The sequence below is a fragment of the Staurois parvus genome, unplaced genomic scaffold (genome assembly GCF_062004578.1).
Source record: "Staurois parvus isolate SC_StPar_1 unplaced genomic scaffold, SC_StPar_1.0 ptg000613l, whole genome shotgun sequence".
Classification (NCBI taxonomy): domain Eukaryota; kingdom Metazoa; phylum Chordata; class Amphibia; order Anura; family Ranidae; genus Staurois; species Staurois parvus.
In genome coordinates this window covers 1,127,950-1,140,117 of record NW_028318409.1, presented here as the reverse complement: position 1 = coordinate 1,140,117, position 12,168 = coordinate 1,127,950, and the positions used below count along the sequence as shown (strand labels likewise).

The following is a 12,168-nucleotide window of genomic DNA, read 5'->3' as shown; positions in this document are numbered from 1 at the left end:
ATATAAAATCATTTTTGTTTCAGAATTTCAGTGATTTAATATTTGCCTAATTTAGAGTGAAAATTCTGAATAGTATGTAAATATACTCATTTAGCAACTGATCAGTTCTTGTGGGCACTGTAATCTGGGCATAATTATATATAATCATGTCAGATTGTCGCCATGCCTTTCCCCCATTTTGACTGTGTTGGTGGAAGTACTGAAGGGTGCATTGGCAATGACAGCAGATATCTTTTTTACATCATATACAATGGCTTTGCTGGGAGCCCTGAAGAGGTTTTAGCAAGGCAGTACCTGGAGCAGCCAAATTTAAAACAAATACAATAAAATAAAGCTATACCTTGGTGAAATACCAAGCTATTGCTGTCCTTCTGAAAAGGTTAATTTGGGTATTAGGCCTCATTCACACATGCAGATAGTCCCATTCATGTCAATTGGGACACAGCAGCTTCACAGACACAGCCTTGCTCCCAATTCAACATCCATTTTTTGGTGCGTGTGGGTGTGTATCTCCGAACTCACACTGTCATTCTGGGACACGTGCCCACACAGATCAAATTGGTAGGACTGTGTTCCAGTTGACATAAATGGGACTGCTTGCACAAGAATGCACTGAACACCTGTGCATCCCATGCAAGCAAATGCAGCCCTCACATGCTTTAATCCTCATGCTGACTTCAGTACATTAAGTCATTGACCCAAACCAACCATGAAATCAGAGAAAGCTTAAATATTCCTAGGTGTCAGGTGTTCACGTTCACTCATAGTACTTAGCAACTTGTAGGTATCCAAAACCTGATCTAAAAATGTGTAATCTTAAAAAAGCTTTATGTGCTGGAGGTTAATCTGTAGAGTTTTTTCATTCATATCATAAATCTGTATTGCGTTTATGGCTTAACACTATACTTATGTGCGCTTTTATTTATTTAGTAAAATTGAAAAAGGACTGATAGAAAGCAGCATTTAACCCAAAAACAAACATTTAATATATTGCAGCTTACCAATTCTTAGATGTGATGGTGGCATTAATTTTCTTTTTTAGGCTTTCTTTCTTCTATTTTCACCTGACGATCCAGCCATTAAGGCTGCTATTTTTTAGGGAAAAAAAAGCAGGCTCTCCAGCAGAATATATCAGTTACCGAGAGGAGACTAACCATTTAATATTGACAGGGGTGCTTACAATAATCAGCTTTTATTCATTCAATTAAAACTTTTATCTCAAAATGAAAAAAAAATTATGGCTGTAACTGATTATAAAATATTAGTTGGAGTTTGGCTTCAATTTGTTAGATCAAGACTGACCATGCTGCTGTTCAAAGGTGCCCCTTGTGCTCATTCATGCAGAGTTGTGTCTCACTAATAGAGGAGGTGTACTACTGCCCAGATTACCAGATGAAAACAAAGGGGGGAAAAAGCCTAAAAAAAAATAAACTTGATTCCACCACATCTAACAATTGGTAAGCTGCAATATGATACGTTTTTGGATTAATACTGCTTTAATATTTGATGCCAGTCTGACTAAAGTTGAGGGTATGTCCCCTTGTTCCCCATAAGTAATACTGTTTAATGCTCATTCTCAACACTGCAAGTATTTATGCTTGGCCATACATGGCTCAGATTTAGGCCAATTCAACAGGAAAAGGAGCCATGAGGAAAATTCTCGATCGCACAGTACAGCCATTCAGATGAATTCACTGTTCAGGGATTCTGACAGCCGTGCGAACAGAATACAGTAGCCAGCAGGGGATATACGTCCATCCTCGCTGTTTACAATAGATGAGGGAATCTAATGATTGCTTGAAATCTTAATGCTTATTACAAGCCTCAAGTGTGTAAGGTGATAGAAATTTAACAGATTCCTCTATTCACGCTAAGGAACGCAGATTGACGAATCATCCCTGGCAGCATTTGAGCAGCCGGTGACAGTGACTGCAGTTCATTGGCTGCAGCCATGTTACGGTTGTCAATTTTTTGCCATGTTCCTTCAATCTGCAGATCGAAGTTTGTCAAGCCATTTGGTGATGGTTTGGTCATCCAAGGTTAAGATCTTGGCAGATTCAGCAGGAGATAGCAAAAATTCAATCTGTTTATGGCCAACTTTAGAAAAACATTTGTGAGCTCTCCCTGTTCACCCTACTGGCAAAGGAACTTTCCTCAAATGCAAAATGGACAAAACACCTGTATACATATACAGTGAGGAACAGACGTATTTGAACACCCTGCGATTTTGCAAGTTCTCCCACTTAGAAATCATGGAGGGGTCTGAAATTCACATTGTAAGTGCATCCCCACTCTGAGAGACAGAATTAATAAAAAATTTCAGGAAATCACATTGTATGATTTTTAAAGAATTTATTTTTCTTGCACTGCTGAACATAAGTATTTGAACACCTAAGAAACAGCAAGAATTCTGGCTCTCAAATACCTGTTAATGTGCCTTTAAAAAGTCCACCTCTACTCCACTCATTAATCTAACTTAGTAGCACCTGTCTGAGCTCTTTAAAGACACCTGTCCACCCCACAGTCAGTCAGACGCCAATTACTACCATGGGCAAGACCAAAGAGCTGTCAAAAGACACCAGAGACAAAATTGTGGACCTCCACAAGTGGGAGAACTTGCAAAATTTCAGGGTGTTCAAATACTTCTGTTCCTCACTGTACCTACTACCTACTACAGGTAGGAAAGAGAAGTCTGCAGTAGATGAAGTGCAGAAAATGTTTTCCTTTGACCAGAAATACAGCATGTCTCTGATTATATTTTAAGGTGGCTTGTAAAGAGCAATAATGCACCAGTGCACAAAGCAAAGTCCATAAAGACATGGATGAGAAAGTTTGGGGTGGAGGAACTTGACTGGCCTGCACAGAGTCCTGACCTCAACCCAATGGAACACCTTTGGGATTAATTAGATCGGCGACTGTGAGCCAGGCCTTCTCGTCACACATTAGTGCCTGACATCACAAATGTGCTTCTGGAAGAATTGTCAAACATTCCCATAGACACACTCCTAAACCTTGTGGACAGCCTTCCCAGAAGAGTTGAAGCTGCATAGCTGCAAAGGGTTGGCCAACTCAATATTGAACCCTACGGACTAAGACTGGGATGCCATTAAAATTCATGTGCGTGTAAAGGCAGGTGTCCCAATCGTTTTTGGCAAAAAAAAAGCGATTTATTTAGTGGAGCGGGGAAGGGTTGGAGAGGAGGAAACTTTTATTTTCAGGGTGAAGATCCGCTTTAAACTTAAGATGGTAAGTATTTAGATCTGTTGACTTTTGGCTTTCCTTTGCTTCATTGATTCATTATTGTTTTCTGGGTGGTGTATGGGGAAACTAAAAATAAAAGTATGTTTCACCAGTAGCAACAAAAAAAAAAACAGTACTTCTAGTATAGCGAAGAAGGTCAAGGTCCTGTCAGATTTATATTGCATCTATGTCTACGTGTGTTGTTCACCCATACTACAATATAATATTCTTATTGCTGTCTGTGTCTCCATTAAGATGATTCCCCCTCACTTCTGTTGAGGTGACTGGTGCCAGACAGAACAGCACAGTGAAATCTCTGTAGTAGGGAGATGGTCATGATATAGAAGGTGAGGTTTAAACCCTTTCACTCTCTATCCAATATAAAGAAAACTATTTAGGCTTGAGTTGGGCTTTGTGGATGTTGTGACCCACTGGCTTTGAAGCTTTGTGTCACTGGCCCAGAACAAGTATGCAGAACAAGAGTCAGGGAAAGCTGGAAGACCTCATCAGCATGGCAACCAGACAACTATCATTTTCAGAAAAAGATTATAAAATGGCTGCCTCCTTTTTCCCTTGACAGGTGTTTAAAACAAGAGGTAAATGCTACTCTTTAACTTTGGTGAATTCTGGGGATTTGGAAGGCTTCAAAGAATTCCCCTTATACAAGATAACATGCAGTATGTTTGTGACTACAAGCTATAATGCTGAAAAACTGTAAAATATAAGTATTGAAACTAGCATTTTCATTTTTTTCTATCATCAGGAGACCCCCAGAACCTGTGACCCAGGAATCCAAGCTGAAATGTGATGTGCCACAGCAAGACAGCTCAAAGTAATGCAATTTTACAATTGTTTCTTAATGTAGAACATAACTAATGCATATACATATACAATTGAACCAACCTATTTGTAAGACTCCGTATAAGACCTCATTGGGTAAATCCTAAAATACTGTAACACGAAAATTGCATACCTGTTTTGGGCCTCACTAATTAATATGTATAAAATGAGAACTATCTGTGCTAGCCGGCAGACTGCACTCAAGGTTCAGTTAGATGTAACCCCTAATGGAATGACAAACTGCTAAACTACTGCATGTAATAAACTTGTTCGCACTTTTATTTCATTCTTTGTTGCAGCTCAGTGCTGCTGATCACCTGCAGCCCATTTGCAGTCACTTCTTGTCCACATGCAACATGTTGGTGACAACAAAGGCCTATACCTGTTAAATGTGTGTTGATGCAGCAACTTGTAGCTCCCATTGGATGCCCTGATGACAGGGTGACAACTCAAGAGCACAATTGGAAACCAAGAGCAGAATTTTGTCACGCTAAAAAAGAAAGGGCCTGAACAAGAACCTTCATGACAGGGTTGTCAAGGTGTTTTAATTGAAAACTGCAGATTTAAAATGATTTAGTCTGTCTTTTGAAATTACATTAACAACTTAAAATTTATGAGATTTTATAGATTTTAGATTGGGTTAACATCCGCTTTGAACCCGCCCCTTGTAAGGAAAAATGTCTTATTAACTGGCATCCATTTTTTTTTTAACGCCTCCATTTTAGATGTGTGAACAAGTTTGTTTCGTTTCTCCATGTCACTTGTAAAAACTCTTTGTTTCATGAGTTTAGTTTTAAATGGAACTGTCTTATATGGTGGTCTTCAGTCATTTGTCGTTGTTATCTTTCTTGATAGGAGTACAATATTTCGTTGGTCATTCTGACTTTGTAAAAACTCCTAGCACGCATTAAACTTTCAGAGATTTAGCTTGCACACTTCTGTGTCCGGAGCTCTATTTCTCCTGAGCTCAGAGGCTGGTAATATCTGAGGACATTTAAAGGGCTACAGACATAGGTTGAATCCTTGCACCCCTGAAAGTTTTTGAAGAGTACAACATGGACTCTGAACTGTAGCCTATAATACCCTTATAATTTTGGAAATGTGACTGCCTTGAAGGCATATATGAATTCTGGTAATATTAACTAAGTACTATGGAAACTGTTGACCTTTGAACATGGATTCCAAGGTTCTGACCTTCTCTCTTTGCAGCCCATGGCTTTCATCGGTAAGCAAAAACAAATCATCAGTTGTTCCTGTCACTTTCACTGACATTGTGGAAGAGGAAAAGCAACAGGAAGCTGCTCTTATAAGGAGTCGGGAGAAGCCTTTGGCACTTATCCAGGTATTAAAGATACCAATATTAAAAAGCTGTAGTTTTGTGGCTCCTTCTAAACATTTTCACACTTGTATTTATGCTGGCCATTATGCTCCTAGGTATGCCCATGCTTTGCCAGATTTTTTTCCATGGATGTGCTCGTCTCACAACAAGTACAGCCAGCAAAATGACTGCATGCAAAAATAGTTCTAAACAAATATAAAGTTGTTGTAAACTGATGGACATAGGAAGTCACTTATTGTTGTGTTAAAGTGCTGCCTACAGGAAGATTAGACACTGGGGAAAAAAAAGCTGTATGCTTAGCCCAGTATAACACCTCTTTCACACATCTTGTCTCACTTATTGCTAGTGTCCTAAGAGGAGGGACATCTTTACTTTCAGCTCTGCTGAGACAATTTTTTTTGCTAGTGTCTTATATAATTTTTCAGGCTTTTTACTTCAGTCAGAATTCCTTGCTACACCACTGTCTTTATATGGCAGTTATCTGAATTTGCCTCTCCTCAGCCTAGCCAACCCTGTACGGTCCTGGACCTCACCTTAATGTGTGTGTGGAACTGTTCCCCTTCGAGGGGTAATTTTTTAAATGGTGGTCTAGACCAGTGAATCGGCCAGTGATTCACCTTAACAGGAAAACTAGGTCAGTAGATGGTGTGCTTAGCTTTAAGAATCCTACCGAACAGCAGGACTCCTTGAGGGCTCATTCACATTATATACGGTGGCAGACATTTTACCACATTGTTAAACGTCTGTTACTGCAGGGACACATACAAAACAATTGTTTCCTATGTGTCCCATTCATGTGGCAACACAACCTAGAGCTGTACTGCACTAAAATGCAGGCATGTTGCATTTTATTGCAGCACACGGGCCAAATTGCACTGCATTGTCTGCCCAACATTGCAGTGAATAAAGTGAACATTTTGTATACTTCCATAATGTTATTCAAAACAAAAAAAAGGAGCTGTGAGTACAGCTGGCAATGCAGAGTGGCTGAAGCAGTGAATCTCTTCAGCTGCTCTGCATTGTGTGAATTCACCATAACACTTATTATTCACTTGCAGCCGCTTCCTAGAGCTAAACCCTCTGCTGCTAGAGGGTGTGGAGCAGATATCTGCAGCCCTATGCCTCCATTTTGATGATTTGCTAGAAGCATGGAAACTTGTGTGGTGTTTGCCAGTAGGGAGCTTGGCCTTCTCTGTTCCTTCATGTAGCTCTTGAGCTGCAGGCATTCCCCATTTCCGTTTCATTGTTGCTGTGTTGCCCATCCTTCAGTTGCACTGTTTTTGGACAATCCAAGAGTATCCAAATTCCTGTGTCCCTCGATGAACAAGAAAGAAAATAGGATTTTTGTATTCAACATAAAATTAAATCCTTGTAGTCTATTGAGGGACACAGGTCCTTCCCCTTTCTGTTTCTGATTCATGATTTTGATACTGCATGCTACAAACTGAAGAATGCTGAGCAGAGATGGGGTTTTCCGGGGTTGGCCTACAGTTTTTTGTTTTGTTTTGCCAGTGCCCAGCACTACTGTAGGCAGATACAAACATACAAATGTGCGTACAAAAGTACCCCAGAATGCGCCCCCAGGAACACGCACCCGGCCATCTCTGTGATTGCTGTGTCCTACAGACACAGCTGACCACTTGATGAGGTAAAAGGCCAATCACAGCATCCTTGTACTTCTCTGTTTTGGATATGCTGGTTGTTTTATGGAGGGTGGGTTTAAACAAAATGGTTCCTCTATTAACCACTTGGTAACCGCACTACACCCTGTTCCAAATTATTATGCAAATGATATTTTTCTCATTTACCTAAATAATTGATGTAAATAACAGTCAGCATAATTCTCATGTTATCAACTATTAAGAGTAGAATTCAAATTTTATTGAACAAACCTCCTATTGATAACAGGATTTTTTTAAACATAAAAAACTTACAATGCACTGTTCCCAATTATTACACACAGTAAGTTTGAAAACACTTTATATGTTGTAAAGAATTGAAAATTGTCGTTTGTTGTGTTTGCAGCATATTTACTGAAATCAAAAGCTATTTCAATCAAACTTTTAACATTTTAACTTTTTAAACATTTTAACAGGTCATGTTACATTTTAACATATGACCCCTTATTTGATAGCAGCTTCACAAGTCTGGCATCCATTGAACTTGTGAGTTTTTGGACAGTTTCTGCTTGAATTTGTTTGCAAGATGTCAGAATAGCCTCCCAGAGCTGCTGTTTGGATGTAAACTGCCTCCCACCCTCATAGATCTTTTGCTTGAGGATGCTCCAAAGGTTCTCAATAGGATTGAGGTCAGGGGAGGATGAGGCCACACCATGACTTTCTCTCCTTTTATCCCCATAGCAGCCATTGATGCAGAGGTATTCTTTGCAGCATGAGATGGTGCATTGTCATGCATGAAGATGATTTTATTACGGAAAGTATAGTTCTTCCTTCTGTACCAGGGAAGAAAGTGGTCAGTCATAAACTCCACATACTTTGCAGAGGTCATCTTTACACCTTCAGGGACCCTAAAGGGGCTGACCAGCTCTGTTCCCATGATTCCATCCCAAAACATGACTCCACCACGACCTTGCTGACGTCGCAGCCTTGTTGGAACAGGGTGGCAGTCCACCAACCATCCACTACTCCATCCACCTGGACCATCCAGGGTTGCACGGCACTCATCAGTGAACAGGACTGTTTGAAAATTAGTCTTCGTGTATTTTTCTGCCCAATGCAGCCATTTCTGCTTGTGAGCATTGGTTAGTGGTGGACGAATAGAAGGTTTATGCACAGTTGCAAGACTCTGGAGGACTCTACACCTTGATGTCCGTGGGACTCCAGAGGCACCAGCAGCTTCAAATATCTGTTTGCTGCTATGTAATGTTATTTTAGCAGCTGCATTCTTGATCCAATGCATGGATCTGGCAGAAATCTTCCTCAATGTGCCTTTATCTGCACGAACCCATCTGTGCTCTGAATCAGCCACAAATCTCTTAATAGTGCGATGATCACGCTTAAGTTTTCGTGAAATATCTAATGTTTTCATACCTCGTCCAAGGCATTGAACCATTTCACTCTTTTCGGCAGCAGAGAGATCCTTTTTCTTTCCCATATTGCTTGAAAATGGTGCTCTGCTTAATAATGTGGAACGCCCTCCTTTAGTAGTTTTTCCTTAAATTGGGCTCACCTGCCAATCTAATTATCACAGGTGTCCGAGATTGTTTTCAGTGATCAAAAGAGCCCTGACACACAATGCCATCCATGAGTTACACTGAAAAACAAAATATTTCATCTTTGTGACACTTAAATAGAATTTGCATAATAATTTGGAACATGGTGTATAGCCGAATGACGGCTACAGTGCGTTTACTCAGTTCTGGGAGGGCGTCATATGATGTCTTCCCAGAATGCGCCCCCAGGAGCACGCACCCGGCCATCTCTGTGATCGCTGTGTCCTACAGAAACAGTGGACCACTTGATGAGGTAAAAGGCCAATCGCAGCACCCTTTTACCATGTGATCAGCTGTGTCCAATGACACAGCAGGTCACGGAGTAAACACAGTTGCCGGTTATCGGCAGCACTTTCCTCTCGCTGTCACAGTGCCCAGCAGTACCACCCATCAGTGCCATCCATCAGTGACCATTATTGCTGCATATCAGTGCCTCCTTCTATTCCCACAAGTGCCACCTCATCAGTGCTGCCTATCCACGCCACCTCATCAGTGCAGCCTCATCAACGCCCATCAGTGAAGGAGAACAATTGCCTGTTTGCAAAATTTTATAATAGAAACAAAGAAAAACTTTTTTTCTTTTCAAATTTTTTGCTAATTTTTTTGTTTATAGTGTAAAAAATAAAATGCCCAGTGGTGATTAAATACCACCAAACGAAAGCTCTATTTGTGTGAAAAAAATTATAAACATTTAATATGGGTACAATGTTGCATGACCGCACAATTGTCATTCAAAGTGTGACAGTGCTGAAAGCTGAAAATTGGCCTGGGCAGGAAGTTAAAATGCCCAACTTTTTTACTTTTTTTTCTTGTTTTTGTTAGGGAAAGGTTAAAGAGGCTGTAAATGCATTATATATATATATATATATATATATATATATATATATATGTATATTATGAATTGCATGTAAGGTTGCAGGTTTTTAAGATTTTTAACTCATGTGTTTTCTTAACTTTCCTTTAGATTGAAGAACGTGCAATTCAGGATCTTTTGATACATTACCAGGCTATAGATAACCCAGAGGAGTATATAATGATTGAACGCTCACCACAAGGGCCAATAGCAGCTCCAATGTGGAACAAGCATTAATTATAACACATGTAAGCATCTTGGTGCTTTGAGGATATCCAGGAACCTCAATTATGTACTGAAGTCCCCTCAATAGCAAAAGCACATTATCTGTTTTAATTCTTGAAAAACATTGGTGAAAACCCAAAAGGCACTGGTTTACAACTGTATAATGTTAACCATATGCTGGAATACATGCTTTTTTGACATTTCAGATGATGTTTAAATGTCCTACATGATAATTAAAGATCATTCTCAGTTTAATACAGAACAGAGTATTTGGTGTAGAAAACAGATACATTTCTGTTTTTAAACAAAATGAATTTCAAATAAACTGGTTTGGAAGCATTTTTTTGGTGTAGTTATTTTATAAATACATTTGCATGTACCTTGCAGCAACACACACCCTCACTTCTTGTACCCATTCTTACAGACCACAGATAAAAAATACATTTCTAGTTGACTTCTACAGCCTGCCTAGATCTGTCCATGGAGGCGGTCTGTTCTTATCTGTGGGTGACACCATTGCAAGTCTATTGTAACAAGGCAGTTCTAAGTGTAGTGATGATGTGCAAAGTGTGATAACCCATAATGGCCAATAATTCCCTGATTTCAGTGAGAGTAGAATATATTATTGCTCATTTTGCTTTATTTAAAGTGATTGTAAATCCTTACATATACCCAGTGAAGTGACTGATACACAGAGATAAAACAAATCCTCCTACATAAGTTGTACCTGTTTATCTGTAGCGGTCTCCTCTACAGCCTCCTAAAGAATCCAGTTTACACATCTCTTAGCTCTAGCAGGCAGGGTGAAGGAATCTGACATCAGATCTTGCAAAGCACAGAGAGCTGACTGCAAGCTGAGACCTGAGTGGAGGGAATGGACCCCCCCCCCACACACAAACTCATAGGGAGACACACATAGCTGAGACTGTCCTCTACAGGCTGTGTGCTGGAGCTCCCCTATCCTCCTCCATCCCTTGGAGTTGGCATTACCAATCAGAATTGAATCATCATAAAAAAACAGTTCCTCAAACAGTTCTCTGCAAAAGAAAGGTGTCTTCAGATGATGTAGGAGTAGTGGGCGGAGGGGGAGGGTTACAGGCATCTGACATTCCTGAAGTGTTGAATGCTGATGATTTAGATGAAAAGCTATACCAGTGTTTCTCAACCTTTTTCCAGTCGGGGCACCCTTGAAAATTATTTTTAGTCATGAGGCACACCTGTCCAAGGCTTGGTTCACATTACTGTGTGTCCCGGAACGCACGCAAAATTTACTCTCATTCCTGACACGCAGACAAATGCTCTACTCTTTAGGGGTACCCCATACATTGGCAAACCTGGGGTGTTTTTTGGTGTGGTGCAATTTTAAAACTAAGGTCAGGGATGACTTTCCCTGCATTTCTGAAATGAAATGAATGGGCTGTCCTACACACAGCCACACAGATGTGAACCAAGAGCCTGTTTACCTGTGAGGTTGGAGGTCAGTAAAAACCACGCAATTGAGCTGTTTTTATCACCCCCAACTGTTCCCCCTTTAGCTGCAGAAACAGCAGCTGGGGGTATACACATGCTGTTGCTTCGGCTAGAAGTATACCTCCAGGTGAGCTACAACTACCTCGCAACTCTGTGCGTATTGCACATAGTTGTGATGTGGTGATTAATGCTGGGGTTAAACCAGGTGATGAGGAGGCAACATATTGCCTTTTCATCAACTGTCAAATGCCTCTGAAAAGCGATCTGAGCATGAATTGCTTTTCAGAGGAGCAGCAGTACTTGCTGCTATTACGAACAAGTCCTAAAAAACCAGTTCTGAAAGGACAGGAATAAGGGGTTTAGATTAAAAGTAAAATACATATACACACATATAAAAACACACACAAACACATGTACACAGACATAGGTACATATACACACACACAGGCACATGTATACAGCATTATGAAAAGTACCTTAGCTTCCATCACACATCTGGGTACTGCACTCTAGGGGGAAGCAGAGAGCACAGAAAACACTCCCCTTCCCTTTTTGCTTTCACTTTGCTCAGCGGTCTGATGGCTCCCAGTGCTGACGTACAGTGCGGCTTGGGATTGGGAGCTCGGGCTCAAGTGACAGCCATTCTCCCCACAGCATCCCTGAAGACCTCTGGCGGCACTCCGGGGTACCGCGGCACTCCGGTTGAGAGAGGCTGAGCTATAGCACTTCAACAGCGCAAAGGTAGGAGACATTAGCTACTGGAGAGGTAGATATAATGCGTATTCTTTTGTAGATAACTGCTTTTAGCTGTTTTGTTTTTAAATAACACTGTCACTTAAATACTTATATACAATACTAATTAGAATTCCTTTGCTGACGTTAGACCAGTACCAGAATAATTTTGATTAGCTGCAAAAGGTTACTACATTTAAGAATGAGCACTGAAGAATTTTGGCTAAGGTGATTAAA

The 12,168-nt window shown here is 40.4% G+C and overlaps 1 protein-coding gene across 1 annotated transcript in view; it reads left to right on the top strand.

Moving 5' to 3' along the window:
* The window catches only part of IBTK (inhibitor of Bruton tyrosine kinase), a 124,128-nt gene extending 114,060 nt beyond the window's left edge, over nt 1–10,068 (top strand). Inside the window, exons 27-29 of the mRNA XM_089693094.1 lie at nt 4,004–4,072; nt 5,290–5,422; nt 9,616–10,068. Coding sequence (XP_089549220.1) covers nt 4,004–4,072; nt 5,290–5,422; nt 9,616–9,741 — 328 coding nt within the window. The 3' untranslated portion in view covers nt 9,742–10,068. The remainder of the gene's footprint in view (nt 1–4,003; nt 4,073–5,289; nt 5,423–9,615) is intronic.
* The last annotated feature ends 2,100 nt before the right edge of the window (nt 10,069–12,168 follow it).